General features: G+C 35.1%; 2 protein-coding genes across 2 annotated transcripts in view; one reads left to right on the top strand and one right to left on the bottom strand.

Moving 5' to 3' along the window:
• The window catches only part of pdcd4a (programmed cell death 4a), a 29,647-nt gene extending 24,646 nt beyond the window's left edge, over positions 1 to 5,001 (bottom strand). The window contains exons 1-4 of the mRNA XM_077232386.1: positions 4,730 to 5,001; positions 4,498 to 4,571; positions 580 to 879; positions 78 to 175 (exon numbers count right to left, since the gene is read on the bottom strand). Of these exons, the coding sequence (XP_077088501.1) occupies positions 78 to 175; positions 580 to 879; positions 4,498 to 4,543 (444 nt within the window). The 5' untranslated portion in view covers positions 4,544 to 4,571; positions 4,730 to 5,001. The remainder of the gene's footprint in view (positions 1 to 77; positions 176 to 579; positions 880 to 4,497; positions 4,572 to 4,729) is intronic.
• Positions 5,002 to 11,391: 6,390 nt separating this feature from the next.
• Positions 11,392 to 17,960, top strand: part of mxd4 (MAX dimerization protein 4) — a 42,807-nt gene continuing 36,238 nt past the window's right edge. The window contains exons 1-3 of the mRNA XM_077232393.1: positions 11,392 to 11,693; positions 12,113 to 12,212; positions 13,977 to 14,006. Of these exons, the coding sequence (XP_077088508.1) occupies positions 11,630 to 11,693; positions 12,113 to 12,212; positions 13,977 to 14,006 (194 nt within the window). The 5' untranslated portion in view covers positions 11,392 to 11,629. The remainder of the gene's footprint in view (positions 11,694 to 12,112; positions 12,213 to 13,976; positions 14,007 to 17,960) is intronic.

The raw sequence follows: 17,960 nt of genomic DNA, 5'->3' as shown, positions 1-17,960 counted from the left end.
AAAGAGGAATATTTAGTATAGTGTACTAGTATTCTTCATGTAAAGGCTGCAAAGGTAAGTAGTAGGTGTACTCTTACCTGTGCAGATTCATCATAGTTGGGGTCCTTTGCGTCAGGTTCCTCCACCTCATATACCATACCCGCTGCTCCCCACACACCTTTACCACCTGCTCCACCTATTCATAGGAGCAATAAGAATAAAACAACTATAAGATAGCCAAAAACGCAAAAGGTAGCGAGGAAGGAATTTGAAATATAAAACATTTATCCAATAGAAACTAGAACATAAGAGGTGAATTTTATACGTGTTACCATATTTTTTGGTTTGGATCCATTAAATAAATATATCATGATGATAAATACTGCAACAGTGATGTAAGATTTTGGTCATACCACATACCACACAAATAACCAAAGTTACTATCAAAATCTTTTAATAGGAAAATTGTGCCACTTGAGGCTAATGGATCATGCTTTGTGGTTTATATTAAAATCTAAATTTGGTATCCATCTTTCTTTAATTAAATGATATATTGGAAAAACAAATAATTAGAGAACAATTCATATTTTCCAATCTCACCTTTTTTGGGCAGTCCTCGACCTTTTCCAGTCCGTGACTTTCGATCATTTACAGCGTTTTTACCCTTGGGGCTGTGTGGATCAGTAGAAATCTCTCCAGAAACCGATTCAGAAAGTGATTCCCGAGTGGAATCCCGGGAGGATGATTTTCGCAGGCGCCGTTTAGCCTTAGCTTTTAGCCTGGCCTCATGCAGGGCCTTTTCCTGAGGGGTCCAGTTCCCATTCACCTCCAACTCATTCAGATCCTCACTGCCATAAGTGCCATCCACCCCATCCAGCTCTTTCTCAAGTGAGAACACACCTGTACCAGACACAGACGAAATTGACAACTATTAAAATACTCCTAGCTTGTGCACTAATCTAGCTTATACTTTAAACTTGGCATTGTGTACTATGAAAATATTTGGTTTTCATTTTTTATAAACTACTTTAAATGTAAATATAAAATTAAGGCTCCTGAAAAATTCAAGCCCAAAAGAAAATTCACAATTTGTCATTTAAATGCATAAAAAATATGTTTTAAACATCAATCACCCATACCACTTTGAGGCCTGGTTTTTACACTCAGGGCTTCGATAAAGCCAGGATTAGGCCTTAGTTCAATTAGGGCATTTACATAGCATTTATAAATATGCCTTAGAAAAAAACATTACTGGTATGCATTTTGATCTTAGTCTGGGACTAGGCTTAAGCCTTGTATGTGAAGACGGGGATAAGAGAACTAAACATTTAAAAGAAAAGAAAAAAAACCCTTAAGATTATTGACATTTTCAAGTGACATGTATATCATCCCAAGCATTTTAATCATCAACCAGCTTTCATTTCATCACACAGAAATGTTTATCTTTCCTGCACACCTGGTCATGTCTCATATTCACCTCTGATAAACCTTAAAAAAAGTTCTAGTTCTAAAAACAATTGTAAACGCTATTGAAATTTGTTTTGTCCCGTTCATTATTTCGGTTATTACCATCAATCATGACTTTATATTTTAGGTGCATATAAACTCACTGATATGTTTACACTGAGATAAGGTGGCATGCAACAAAAAGAGCATGTGTTATGAAGATGCCATTTAATAACGTGATAGTATATCCCAATACTTGTAGTGAATACATGTATGACATGCAGTACTTCTCATAATGTAAAAAATTATTCAAGAACACAATGTAAAAAGTGAGTCCACTTTCAAGTCACTGTCTCAAAGCTAATCTCAGAGCTGCAATAAATATGAGCTGAGGTTCATCCAAAAACAGATGTCTTGACAAACCATATGCTACAGTGTTTTAAAGGGATAAACTCAAAATAAAATTGCATACAGGTTTGAAACAACAGTGTAAAAGTGTTTTTTCTGCTTTCACTGGACTACACAAAAGGACAAGAAAATGTAGAGATAAAGAGGGCAGCAGCAGCACAAGGAGGCAGAAAAGCTGACTTTGCTTTTTCTGATGCCTTGCTGGTGCTCTTGCCAAGCCTGACTACATATGGCAGTGTACAGTCTACATGGGGGTGGATGGGGGGGTTTGGGAGGAGAAGTAGGAGTGGCCTTCATGGTAATAAATACTCCCGTCCTAAAATACTAGCTATGATCAGACGAGAAACCACTCTGTAGTTACTACAGTGTTTAAACCTGTTAAAAGTGCCAGGAACAGCACCAGCAACACAAAATGGGCACAGCAGGGCCAAATCAAGTGTTCAAAATGTTGTGGCATTCTGTAAAAGTTTTTGACTAAGCCACCAGAGGTCTAAACTACATCACAAGAAAAAATAAAATAAAAATTTGCTCAACAATGTTGATTCGTTTTTGTATTAAGTATTGAACAAGCAGGAGAACAGGAGGTGTGGTGGGTGTGTTTAACCAGCAATTTAACTGTCAATAAGGAAAATTTGATATGATAAAAGGAAAATGTCTTTTTTCATCTAATTTGAAAACTATGGCTTATTATCACCTCTGACATATTTTGGGGGTGTACATTAGACCCACTTTACAACAACACATACAGTCAGTAGTGCAAATTTGCCTTTCTAGTCTGTGCATTACATATTATGCAGTATGATTGTTAAACAAATATAGGGATCCAAAAATTGGCAGGTATTCATAACATGGGGTCAAAAATATCTCATTTGTTTGTTGCAAGCTGAACAAAGACACACATTCAACATACAAACATTTTTTATAATACATGTGTCTTTCCAATAGAGATGCTCTGATGTATCAGCCATTTTTTAATAAAATAAAAATCTCATCAATTAGAAGAAAGTTATAGATGGGTAGGTATACTAAACAATATATTACTAATTTGTCATTGGTTTATGTGCATTTATTGTTTAAGCTATAATCAGCTTGTTTTCCTCCAGAACTGCACATGGTGACACGTGATATACTTTCATAAATGTTTGAGAGGTAACGTTTCAGGTTTTACTGTCTGCTGAAAATATGCAAGGAAAAAACAGCTAAATAATGACAGTCCCAGTGTCATATGGGACAAAACATATGTATATTACAAATTTATCTGATTGTGTCATTTTAGAATTATTATATATTTATACATATAAACTATATATATTTCTGTATTGTAATGTAGGCCTACGCCTGTTTTTTAAATTAATAGAACCAATCCAGTAATGAAAATGACTGAAGGTGATCACAACCATAAAAATGAGCTCTTGTATCTCTATCTTTTTGTGTATTTCAATTAAAGACAATTTTTAAAGGCATAAAAAGTGATATGACAAGTAGGGATGCAACGAACGAGTCCGATACTTTTATTTTTAGTACTTGCCAATGCTGAGCACCGAGTACCGATACTTGTATACATTGTATTTCTAATAATACATTTACATTTTTAAAATTTTGGGCTGAGAAACTAAAAGAATATGAATCAAATTAGTTAGCCTAGCAAACAGATATTTCCTTCGGTCATTTTCATGCCTATGCCTGTTAAAATTAGTTGTAAGAGCTACGGTTACATTCAATGTTCATATTACTGTTCAAAACTTTTTAGATTTTAATTTAAATTTAGTTTACGCACAATATAACAATACACATATTACATAAACAGACATTTGGTCGGTTATCTGCTTCATATGCGAATGTCATCAGATACGAGAAACGCATGGTTCTGTGACAATCTAAAACAAAGACCATGGCACGTACTTATGATAACAGTACTTTTATAGCACTGATCTGGACGCTGTATTTATGAAAGAAAATCGCGAAAACAAATGAATTCATATTCAAACTAATGTAGCAAGAAAAGAAAAACATCCGGGTATCTCAGCAAGGGGGCGTATCTTTTAATATTGTAGCAAATTTCCCGTAACAAAGAAGCTTAATGATTGTATCGCATACAAGATCAAATATAAATAGATGTAATTAGAAAAGAATAGTATTTAATGACACAATTGGTCATTCCATATTGGTTTGTTCATAAGCCAAATTTGCAGCAATAAACATGACAATCTTACATGCTAGCCCGTTTTGCGGTTAACTGTTTTGGTACCAAGTTGTACAGTTCATATTATGAACGATAGTTCATTTGTGTAAAATATGGGGAAATAATGTTGCTTGTATTTGACCACTTTATTTGTATTAGAGAAATTATTAAAAAATAAAATGCTTAAACTTATCCTCAAAAAGTTTTGCATGAAAGAGTTATCTTGCTTGCGCTCACAACAACAACCAGTAAAATCTTGGTAATAACGCAATAATGCACCGATTATAGAAGTTTATACCACACATGCAATATACAAGCCTTTCTGCCAGAGCACATGGTGGAACATGAGTGCAACTAAAGCCCATGTCGTCTGCAAAAACGACACCGTAAAAGACCAACCACCATATGCATTGATTGGCCAAATGCAGGCTGAATACATAAATGAGCAGTTGTTAAGGCAATCAGAGGTTTAATGTTCGTACCATCGTTTTGGGTGGCAGTGGTCCAGGCTTCAATCTCAGTCGCCATTATACGCTTGTTCACCGTCCTCCTAAGCCTGGAGATCACGGAAACAAGTAGTAACCACGTCAATATCAAACATGCAAAATCCCGTGATTACATAAACAACAAAAAACATATAGTGTCTGACCATAGCGAATGATCTGACCGTTTTAATTTACGTTTCAGTCGTAAATACATTGAGCTTAACCTCACCTTAAACTGAAGGCTCGCTTATCACTTAACGTTAAAATCTAGCAGTAAGGTAGCTGGTAGAGTAAACAGTCCTTGAGGAAAATTAGAAGATTCGGCAAAAAAATATCTTGTTTAATAATTCAAGTCAAAAATGTCCACAAAAACATATAGATCTGCATTAGAAGTGCACACACGCACGTTGCAGAGAGGAAGCAATAACATGGACAGTGTTTTCAACTTCAGACAGCTCAGAGCACGTCACATGAGTAGCGTGAGCCTCATGCATATTAATTACGTAACGTGTCTTTCGTCCAGTAGGACTGTTCTAAAGTGGACGAATGAACGTGACTTGTGACTCATGAATATTAAATATGCTACGTGACTGGTCCGACTGGTACAACCATAGACATCATATACAACGCTCCAGAAGCCAAAAAAAGCAACGTCAGCATCACTAAATTTATATTCATGAGAGAAGCATTTTCACCGTAGAGTTGGATTTGTAATGAGTGAATGGAGGGGCTGGAATGAAACCGTTTTGTCCAATCTCATAGCAATGGCAAACTAGGCGGGGTTTGACGAGTTTGTTTCTTTGGTAACACAATTCAATTTTTGAAGTTGTGCACATTTTGATACCAGTGTATTGTAGCCATATACTGTAAAAATAAAATAAAAGTGGTAGCCTATAATAAATTACTTAAAACTTAAAATATTAGGCCATCATGTAATTTGTTTAATCTGTACATTTTAGCCTTCCTATAACTTGCAGGATGTTATCTATGATGCTTTCTGGACATCAAACACACTAACCGTGATTGATTTTTCAATCTTTATAGTTTTTCTTTGCACGCATCCACACATTCTGTCTGATGTGATTATCAGTCACCTCTCTCTCTCTCTCTCTCTCTCTCTCTCTCTCTCTCTCTCTCTCTCTCTCTCTCTCTCTCTCTCTCTCTCTCTCCTTTGAAAGTAGCGATCTATGTGTTTTTCAAGTAAATACTGTTGAATACAATAATGCATTTAAAGGGTAAACTAAAGATTTAAAGCTGTATTATAATGTGTTTGTAGACTTCCGCCTTCTACTAAATACAAGAGCCTTTAAATTCCCCAGTACGCCACCAGATGTCGCTGTCACCACAATACTGATGTTTCCACTACAACTTTCCCACCTTATTCTAGATGGAAAATAAACATGCATGACATACACTGGTGTAAGAATTGCTCTTTAATTGTGTTTTTGAAATATTGTGTTAACTGTATTGTTTAAAAAAGTATTTTTTTTCTTCACACTTGTATTTTTAACTCATTATCAAAATCAGTTTGACCTGAGATCTCATGTTTGTTTGGCTAATCCTTTTTGATTTTAATATTTTACCACATGAATCTACGCACCCCATTATTATAAATTATTTATTATATATTAAAATGTATTGTACTAATTATTTTACATGAATTAATTTAGGTTATGAGTTGTTTAATAGTGCGTGGAATGCTAATAACTAAAACTAAAAATCATGGTATCAGTGATATGTTGCATATCAGAAACTATAATTCAGTAGTTCAGCAAATGAGATGTCTCTCTAATTAAATGACTTAGCAATTGGCCCAATTGGAAGCAGACCTCTTCATTATGTAATTAACCTATTTATTTATTTATTTGAAAATTAAGATTTCTGAAGCATGATAGCCTAATGAAGCATTATCAAAAGTTTGTGTGTGATTTTCCACTGCATTCAACTAGAAGTAGAAACTTTATAGAAGTTTGGAGAAGAAATTATGAAAAAAAATATGGTTGTCTAGTTTATGTGTAAATTTATGTGCTGTCTTTTAATTTTTTTGAGTCCATTAAGTAGACTCCACCCCCTATTTGGTGATATGCACAGCTGCACTTGTGGGCTGCGGAAACACATTCCCAAGCACGCAAAGCCTGTGGGGCTCTAGCTCTCTTTTCATTCTCACTAACTAGTAACAAGTATTTCCTCTTCCTATGCTTTGAATTTATTTTTAATTTTTTTTGCTCTAATTTGTCAGCAATGAGTAAATTAATATTTACAAGCAGTATAGGATCATATCAGACTATGCCATCAGTCCCTTAATTGGCCCAGACTGGTTACATTGTATGGTTGCAATGCTCAAATCTGAGTGTTGCATGTAGTATTTCAAAGTCAAAAATAAACAATCAAAAGATTCAACTTTTTTTTCTTTTGAAGTTTCACTTTTAAATGGCTTCTCATTTTGCAAATCACAGTTTGAGACCTATTTGTCAAGAACTTACTGATTACTTGACACCTTGCTCTCATCTACACAGATCCAAAATACCCCCTAACATTTCTTTGCACAATACAATAATCTACAGCAACCCTTTCGATTGACCTGGTTTCTGCAGAAATTATTCATAAAATGTATCTGATCTTAAAGTCACAACCACAGACAAAACAATCTGCTTACATACCACCACACAAACAGTGTGTTTTTGTGTTTTTATTGAACCCACTGGGTGAACAGTGCACAATGGAAAAAAAATATGTGACGTATAAAAGGCTAATGACTTCTCCAAAAGCTAAATGGAATCAGGACTCATCGATCAATCAATGAGGTTATATTGAAGGTGTTGGGCAGAGCCTGCACTGTACAACACATATTTTTAATTTGCTATTTACGAGAAGCATAGCCTTAAGTTATGTGTAAAAAACAAAAGAGTTCTTAGAACACATTCAGGGTTACACAGTATCTTTAAAAGCCTTGATGTTCATCAGTCCACAGTAAAACTAATAGTCTATAAATACAGAAAGTTCAGTATGTTGCTTCTCTCTTTATGAGTGGGCGTCCTCCAAAGACGACTCCAAGAGTACTTTCTGTGAAGACTTGCTAATATCTATGGTTTACAAAAACACTGAACAAGAAGAGCGTTTAGTGGGAGGACTAAATAAGTAACTAAATAACTACTACATAAAAATTTTAATAAATAAATCAAAACCTCATCTCAACTGTAAAATATAGTTGGAAGGCCATATAACTGTTAAATATTATTATTATTATATTATGGTTTGGGGAGAATAAGCCATTTTCTAGGAGGCCATCTTAACCACCAATTGAAGCTCAACAGAATTTAGCTGATGTGACAGGACAACAACTCAAATAAAATGAGTAAATCAACAACATAATGGTTTCATCAAAAGAAAATATGCCTTCTGGAGTGGCCCAGTCATGACCTCAACCTGTATGAGATGCTATGACCTGATCTAGACATCCCAAGAATTGAGGTACTTTCAGAAAATCTGAAATGTCCAGATCAACATGGTCAATTCTGAAGTGAGAAAAGTATTTCTTTTTTTGAAGGGATATTTCACCCATAAATGAAAATTATATAATCATCTGTTGTTACAAACCTCTTTCTACTGTGGAATACAAAATATATATATTTAAAAAATATATAGTTGACTTTTTTTGTCAACACAAAATTTGATGGGGTCCAAAACAACAAATTTCTGTTAACTATCCCTTAAACTGCCAAAGATTTGTGCTTTCCTTGACAGAATATTAAAATAAGATAAAATAAAATTACTTACTAATTATTGGTCAGTGGATTTATATCAGAATGTGGGGGGCATAATGTCAGGCCAATCAATGGTAAAAATTAAGCAAAGCTTTATTCCAAACAGAGAGCTACCAAAGTGAGCGCTAAAACACATTTTATGAGTATTTGTTCAGTAAAATCATACATATTGTGACGATGTTCGGCTGGATTGCCCTCGAGTGTCTCTAGAGGGCGCTCCACCCCTGCACTGCCTTTCTTTGGACTGTTCACGCACACACCCTGAACTGATTACGCACACACCTGTTTCCATTGATCACTCTCGAACCTGCATCTAGTTCCACACGCAGCTCCACACACATTTATTGTGAGCATTACCGAGCGTTTTCCCTGTCTGTTCCAGTCTGTGTATCTGATCCATCGCCTGTTTCCTGGATTTCATCTCGTCAGCCGCCTGCCTCTGACTTCCCGCCTGGTTACCGGACTCTGTGTTTTGCCTTGTCTCCTATACTGTGTCTGCTGTCTGTGACCATTGCCTGTCTGGCTACCCTGTAAATAAACTCACGCTGCATTTGGATCCCTCTGAGCCTTGTGTTTCATGACACATATACACACTTAGTTATCACTAAACAAAGACTTTCAAAATTGATTGGATAAACAAATGAACAGATCACCATAAGGCCCCTTTTATGTATACTTCCAGTTCATCTTCATCCACCTTGGTCTTCCTTATCATCCCATGTTGTGATGCACGTAAATAATTTTTCCCTGGAAACGTTTTATGACTCACTAGGCTCTTACAAAGCATACTGACCTTGAAGTATTTTTAGTTCTTTTTCACGGCATTTGGCTACAGAGTGCAGATTAGACTTGAAACCTGCAAGAGGGACCGAAAGAATAATTTTCTCAAAATATTCACACACACACATACACGTATATTTGTAAAAAACAAACAATATAAAACCAAAAAGCTAAAACTTAAACATTAAGAACATATAATATAAATTATAAACACATCCTTCCTCAGTTCACGCATCCTTCAGGAAAAACCTGCTGACTGTTCTCAAGTGCTCATTGAAAAACAAATCTTTAAATTAAAAAGTAACCTCTGTACCTCTGGCAAAATTAACAACATTAATCATGTATGAGAAGTGGTATAGTGATTAAATACATGTTGGAAAATAATAATTCCCTTACAGTAACTGGCTGATTTGATTGCATTTTATTTAGGCATTTCACTGAAATTAAGCACGTTGGATAACAGATGACAAATGCAGGGCCTGATTAACCATATGGGCATTTGGGCACCATACAGGGCTGTATAAAGGTTTTCTAGCATGGACGAGCTGACCAGTGTGTCCAGGGGAACTGCAATACCTGTTGGAGTGAGACAAATAATTCTCTTATTTTATATTTTCCTGTCACTTCCTATTCAGGTCCTCCACAAATCAATGCTCATGTTTTCAACTTCACCTCTGTGTCTGTTGTCTTATTTTCCCTCTCTACTTTGCTGAGTTCAGAATCTCAAGCAGAATGTAGGTCAGCAGTCGTGCCAAGTTACCAATTAGAAACAGCTGTGTTTTTTTTGTGTGTGTTTTTTTTCCACAGAGTGAGCGGAGGTCAGCGATTTCTGCTTGAATTCTGTCTCATTTTTCTTGTTGTTTCTCTCTGGCTTCTTCCCCTCTCTCGTTTCCCAGTCTAAAAAATAATGTGTTTAACTGTCTCTTTTCACTGGTCTATGATGATGATGATGATGATGATAACACCTCAGCTCAATATTATTTCTTCCCTAAATGAATATATTGTTAAAAGGAATAGGCCAGTTCAGCTAAAACGAATAATCTTTCATTATATGTTCAACCTCACGTCATTTCAAAACTGTATGATTTTTCCCTTTCCAAAAAAAAAAAAAAAATTGTAATGAGGCATCTCTTTATTCACTAAAACCCTATAGCTTACCTTGGCAGAAATGATGTAGCAGAGTCATTATTTTGAGTCTGATATTTGTAATGAAGCAGTTATATGGTTCACAAAACCATGATTCTTTCATAAACAACATGAGCGTGAGTAAATAATGAATTTTCAGTTTTGGGTGAACTGCTTATTTAATACAAAATAACATAATTCAGTTTACTCATATTCCTACTGTTGACTAATTTTAAAAGCCTTGAGAAATTAATAAAATACATGTGTTTTATGACTTGCAAATAAACAGGTTTTGAAAACTGTTGTTTTGCAAATTCTGCTAAATGTCAACAAGAACACCAAGTACTTGCTAGAAAAAATTAAATTCAAGAAAAACTTGTGATTGCCATCATTTTAAAGCAGAAGTTTTAGTGATATTTATAGCTGACATGGAATTACATTATAGGTGCTATTTTTTTGAGTATTATTGCAAATAATCAAAAACTAAATACTTTTTGTAATTTTTTTTCCAATAATACATTATTAATATACAGACAAAATGAAAACCATTTTTTCTAACACAAAATAGATTAAAAAAAAAAAAATATATATATATATATATATATATATATATATATATATATATATATATATATATATATATATATACCCTTATGTTATAGCCTGTTTTGAACCTCAGGAAAGTAACTTCGCCACTTTGAAAGAAATAGTACACGGGTGACCATTTCAGAGTCGACCGCGCCCTTGGCGTCATTCTATCAGTGGGTATCATCCAACTTTAATGGTTTAATTTAATGTTAAATATGAGCTAATTTAGGCTACATCTTATTTTAAAACTTGAACCAGCGAGTTGTACTCATACTTTAACGTGATAGTGCCTCAGTAAACGATCAGAAACTTGATTTTCAAAAACATTTCCTTTCGCTGAGTTCCTTCCAGAGACAACTTCGTCACTGCCAGCATAGTTCAGTAAACGAGGTTATTAGAAAACACGCCCGGTATTTCATTTGGCCAACCAGCTGCTAGTATAGGGTGACAGTCCAATGAGCGAATTAGGGGTTGAGTCACACGTACTGTTGCTAGGGCATGGCTTCAACCTTGTTACTATCACTGACTAACCAATCAAATGACATTTCTCAATGTGTCAACATCTTTCCCGTGAGCTTCACTCTTTGAAGTCTTCGATTGGATACAAATATTTTTAAGTTCCGCCTTTCATACTTTTCTGTTATCTGATTGGGCGAAGAAGCCATCAATCGAGCTCCAGATTTTAGTTTACGTGCAGTCTGCATTAATCTTTTGTCGAGAGTCTCTACGACTCGGAATTGAACTGTTCATTTCGAGCGTCATCACTTTTTTGTTAAATTTTTTTTTGTTTGTTTCCTCCATTTGTTTTAAATTTGTTGTTATACAGTGTTAATGCGTTTTTGTATTGTTTTTATTTCTGTAAATAAACCAGGATGGAACTTAATTCTCTTCTACTTCTTCTTGAGGCAGCAGAGTATTTGGAAAGAAGAGACAGAGGTATATAAATGTCTGTGTGTCTTATAATGCACAAATCTTCGTATTTGCATTATTTCGTTGTTGGGGTCTAATGTCACTTATAAACCTGCCAGCTGATCAAGTGTAGTTTTAATTCAAGCCCAAAAGGACGATAGCATCTTGTTACTGTGAGTTACTAAAGTCCATAAATAGTCAGTAATCGGGATAAGATGACTTACATGTGTCATTCATCACAACCTATGTTAAAATGTTGATTCGTTTTCATTTTCGGGGGATGGGTTGTTTGCTTTACAGTAAGTTAAGAGAAACACAATTTGTTATTTTAAACAACTTGACGTGAAAACATAATATAAAGTGTCTAACTTTCTAACCGTCTAAATTGTTGTTCACTGAATCACACAAGTCGTATTTAATGCTGGTTTTGTTTACTTTCTCACTAGAAGCTGAACACGGTTATGCGTCTGTTTTGCCGTACGACATCGACTTGTCCAGAAAGAAAACTAAATCTTCTCCCATTTCAAGAAAAAACCACAACCATAGGTAAATACAATACAAGGACATTGCTATATTAATGGATGGATACATTCAAACTTTGTTTATTCTACGTGTAATCGCCATTTTTGTTGATGGGCTTGGCTGTGTATAAACATTGCCACGCGTACAGCGTCAACTTTCTGCTGCTGCTGCTTTCCCTTTTCCACTGCTGTCATCTCCCTTCTACTCAATCATTTTTATGTGAAAGCATATATTTCATGAACAAAAACTATTTGTTCAAACATTACTGCCAACGTCACTACATTTTTAAAGATTTGTAATATATACGGGAAGTAGCTTAAAACACTAGTTTGCATGCTTAACATTATTTGTCAACCATTTTTTGATCATGCATTCTTGCACACTGAAAACAAACAGTGACTTCAGAAGAAATGTTTTTCTCACAACTTGCAATTTTATTGACTTTATTAAATATGAGCATTAATGTGACACATGCATGGGTTATGTCATACACAGTGGGCTTGTAGTAGTGTGGATAAGGTGTGGTTAACCTCTCACTGTTGGGTGTGGTGTGAATAGACTCAAGTCTGCTGCTGGAGAGCTGACCCCTGGATCTGTTTTGCTGCATTAGTCCCCTTTCCTTGCAATGTCAAAGCAAAACAGCAGGAGCCTAGTGTGCTGCCCTTCCCCCACATATGCATAGAAAGCACTGAAAATGGGATCTATGGGATATCCAGGAAATTTGTGATTTTTACTTTTTACCAAAATTTACATACTATACTTTTCTAATTGATTCCCAGATTACAAAACATCTGATGAAAGTGTGGACTTTCAGTAGTATAATGTTAAATCTTTTTTTTCTCCCAACACCATGTATTCTGCGTTAGCCTTGTGCCTGTATTTTTAGTCACACTAATGTTTTTATAATGAATATAGCTTATTGCATCTTTTGCTATGCAGCCTCATACCTGTCATTTGCATTAATTTCATTATGCATATTCAGTGATACCTCCACATTAAGGGAGAGGTAAAATCGTTATTTTTGCAGTCCCACATGGTTAATCTAGTCGTGCAGAAAGTGCACACTGCAGCTTCGACATACAATAAACAACTGATGCTATGACCCATATATTTTGTTTCTATCTTGCATTGAGTATAATCTCTCTGTTTTGTTTGTTTGTTTGGAGAACATGTAATTGCCCTATCGTACACCCCAGCATTCATACCCTGGACTAAAATAGCAATGTGTTGTAGTGTGCTGAATTTCCTCTGCGTCATTGAGTGCATGCTGTTGGCGCCTTACTTGCAGTGATATTGGCCTAATAGACACAATTATGGAATGCAAAATTATTGTGTTTTGTCTATAATATAGAATTTTGAGCATAACAGCATATGGAGTGGGAAGGGACATCAAAAGCATATCATTAATTTATTCATAGATTTATTTAAACTCAAAATGTGTTGCATTACCTTACGGTGCAATGATAATTTATTGAATATTTATACAACAAGGGCATTTTTGTTAATTTTGTCAATAGACAACATCTTGATCAAGTGCACATGTGTGCTAAGAGACACATGCAGCTCTTTGATGTTCCTTTTGGACCACATAATTTCATAACGAACATCACCACTATTTCACACCGCTTTATTTAGCCACAGTTGATTGTAACAGCATCACTATCATTATATAAACATCATATGGCAGTTGTTCAGAGCTACAGAGTTCTCCACTTCTGCCCCTTTTTTATATGCTTTGTTAAAGAGGTTTACATGTTCATCTATGTTTTTAATTTATTCCCCGTTCAGGTCATCACACAATGAGCTGGAAAAACACAGGTAAGATCATATCTGATATCCTACAATTTATATGAACTGTCATTTAAGAAATGGCTTTAAGAGGGCTTTACGAGTTTATATATGAAGGAACCATCAAAAGAGGTTTTTTGGTTATAATTGTGGATAAAATTAACATTCGCTAATCTGCTAAATGTTGTTGATAATAATCCATGATCAACTTAAAATCCAATTTGGCAGGTTATGGTTCATAAATTATGTTTGTTTCACTACACAGGAGCCAAAGGTGCCTTTTACTGTTTTTATTGAGATACGGCTGCTTAACCTGCTGCATTCAGTGTGAAATATTTGCCATCAATATACTGACTCAAAGGGCATGGGAATATCATATGATATGATATATTGGGGCATGATTTTCACTATCATTATCGGACGCCTTGGGAATGAGAACGGGTTGGCTTTTTCGAATGTTATTGGAGTAGAGGCTTTACTACTATTGTGAAGAAACAACTGATCACTTTATGCATTGACAGCCTGTCTACTAATCTTCAGGGTGTTTTCCATTAAAAATTAATTTTGGAGTAGAGCCCGACCGATATGGATTTTTGGGGGCCGATGCCGATACCGATATTAGGGAGTAAAAAAAGCCCGATACCGATATATCGGCCGATATTATTTATGTGTATATTATAATACAGTAGCAATATTATTTATGTGTATTATAGTACAGTATACCAGTCAAAAGTTTGGACACTTTCCTATTGGTGTGTACAAACTTTTGATGGGTACTTTACACAGTAGCTATAAACAGAATAAATATATTTTATAAACACGTTTTGCAATGATCACTCAAATGTGGTAATCAAACACTTGTGTGACACAGATATGTAATGGAGGCAGGGGGAATGATAGAATGAGAATTATACAGCTGAGCTGTAACCAAACTAGTTTGCATTGCATGTTATATTATATTATATTATATTCTAAATACTGTTGCATAATCTTCACTAACGACGACTTTGTCTTTTAATTTAGTCATAACTTGTATCAATAAATATATAAAAAGTGTCACTGACAAAACCTTATTATCTTCTATTTTTACTCTTAATTCCTCTTATCTCTACCAGTGGAGGAAGAACTCAGATCTTTTTACTAAAGTAAAATGAATAATATCATAATGAAAACGTTTTTAATTACATATGTACAGTACTTTTATACTATTTTAAATAATTAGTAAGCAAAATGTACTAAACGTGAAACTAGGCTACTCTTAATGCAAAATGGCCCTATATAAAGTGTTATAATTATATACATTTTTGGAATATTGCTTGATGTTGTAACGTAGCGTTATCAGGCAGAATGAGCTTTAACACTGTGTCTACACCGGACGCGGCCGTTACTGCTCGCGTCGCAACAGCTGTTTACCCTAGACAAAGCAGAATCAGTTTACTGTCGGAGATCGCTCGCGCCACGCATTTTAATCAATGTTTCATCAACCAATTGCCTTAATAAATAAGAAGAAGGCCTAAATATAGCAGACAATATAATCAGGACTTCTCAGCTGCGCGCTTGCAATAGTCACAAGCTCACACAATACGTGACAGAGGCTTGTAGCAGAGAAATCAATTCTGTGAATTACACTGCGCAAATCACAACCCACCGGATGAAGAAGGGTCGGCTCTCAGTCTCCACAGGCTACATAAAATATTCATTTTATTTTATTTTATTTTATTTTTCGTGTTTGCATTTATGAGGAAAAAATGTTACAGACGCGACAGTTCAGCACTACGGACGTGAGCGCTCTGAAAGCGGCACTAATGCTTTGAAACTTTCACATAGACATCAAACAGAAAGCACAAAACCTTTCGTTTCAAAGTGAATTTCGTTTTGTATTAATTGTATCTTAATTTTAATCACTGTTTCATCAGCCATTTGCCTGGATTTAATTTATAAGAAGTAAATTTAGCAGACGATAGATAATCTCGACACGGAGGCGCCTGCGGGTGAACTGGAGCTCGTCTCATGAACCGAAACTCAGCGTATAGACCTGAGAATTGAAATATATCTATATTGAAATGTCTACTTTTAAACAGAACAATTCAAAACGAAAGACAGACAGACTCATGTAATCGTATGAAATGTGCATTTCTCTCTGGCGCGCTCACTGAAGATCGCGAGTCAGCATCGTCAACTTCATCTTTGGCTGACACTGACTGAAAATACTTGTTTATTAATAAACAATTAAAATGTCTCCTTGCTATATTTGTTGTATTCATAATCATTATTTTTGCCAATTCTTGTGACAGCTTTTAGGTGCTTTATTGGCAGCGCCACCCTTACATGAATCACCGTACCCGCATTTTTTAAAATATTCATTTATCGGCCATTATAAATGCCGATACCGATAGTTAGGAAAATGCCTAAAATCGGCCGATAATATCGGCCCGCCGATATATCGGTCGGGCTCTATTTTGGAGTGATCTGTACTTGAGTTTAAAACAAAATAAACATGTTTTCCTGCATTGCCCTTCAAGGGCACAAAAACACTGTTTGAAATTTCACCCCACAGGTATAAGATTCAGATTTTGATTTTATAAAAAATATATTTAAATCTAAGATTTCACTTTGAAAGGCAATTTTCTTAGTTAATTCTAGTGAGTATTTTTGTTTTAGCTTGTAGAAATTCTGAATGATTGGTAAAAAAAAAAAAAAAAAAAATTGATTTCAAACCCTGAAGATGAGGTGATAGTAAGAGATAGTATTTGCTAATTAGGAGTTAGAATAAACTAATTACAATGTGACAGACAATTTTGTGCTGTTGTTTTTTCCAGAGATCGGGTGTGTTTATGTGACAATTGTGTCCCTTGTGCTGATATCTTGGAGTTTGCCAGTCACATGCTTAAGTTTGAGGAATTGATTACTGCTGCTCTGTGAGAAATATGTTCAGTCATGTCTTTCCTCAGACAGCAGCATAAGGCAGAGTACAGAGGGGAACAGGAAAAACATATGGACAGGTTTATGACATTTTTAAAGGGACATATAGAAATACAAAAGAAAAAAAACATTCCAATGTCAAACAACTTCCTGTTACTGTATCTCTGTGTAAGGGGATCCAATTTTGAGTTAATTCTCTAAAACAAGGGGACCCCTGGTCTGCAGTGGTACTGCAGGGGGTCCGCCAATTAATGTTTGATCACAAAAATATTTTTTTGTTAAACAAATTAAAACATGGCTAAAAAACATCACCAAGCCAAATTTAAATATAAGCACTCTGAAACAAAACCAACAGTTTTGAACAGTCAGTTGATACTGTAACTATGATATTATTGGCGAAACACTCATTTTGAGAACGTGAAATGTTTCTATTTACAGTGTGTTATTGCAGCCATGTCCAATCAGTGGTCTTTGTTAAATCCACACAAAAATCTTTTTGAGTTTTTGTTCAAGGATGAGTTCTCGCTCTCGTGAATCATCTCATTAACAAACAAATACACAATGTAAGTAAGAGTTGCATTATGCAGTGTAGACATAAACAACTTTATTGATTTTAGTGGAACGTTGTGAGATCGCGAACTGAGATGAGTGACAGCTTTTTAATGATTGTAAGTGAGCGCTTTCACGTTTTTTGGGCTACATAGCTATAATCTATTGAAAAAATTTATTGTTTTTCATGCTGCAAAGAGGACCGGTGGCCAATTACATGCTGTAAAGTTTTGGAAGTGGCATCTACCTATAAATGGAGGATTTACTCTCGAAATTGCAATTGCCATAGTGATACTAATGCGTGATAAAAATATGGCATGTCAATAGATGCATGCAAAATACAGTTATGTCATTTTTAAATTCCATTATTTGTAAAAGTAATGACTTGTAAATAGTCTTAAATGTCTCACTGTACATTGCTATTCTTGTTATGGTGGAGCCGTTGCTACACATTACATTTGCACTTTACTAGAGAATCCTCACTAATTTCTGATACTCAGTGATTTTGATTCT

The sequence above is a fragment of the Siphateles boraxobius genome, unplaced genomic scaffold, assembly GCF_051911475.1.
Source record: "Siphateles boraxobius isolate OS27281-9 unplaced genomic scaffold, OSU_SipBor_1 17, whole genome shotgun sequence".
Taxonomy (NCBI): domain Eukaryota; kingdom Metazoa; phylum Chordata; class Actinopteri; order Cypriniformes; family Leuciscidae; genus Siphateles; species Siphateles boraxobius.
The sequence above is the reverse complement of the archived record's forward strand: the minus strand, read 5'-3'. Positions and strand labels throughout refer to the sequence as shown.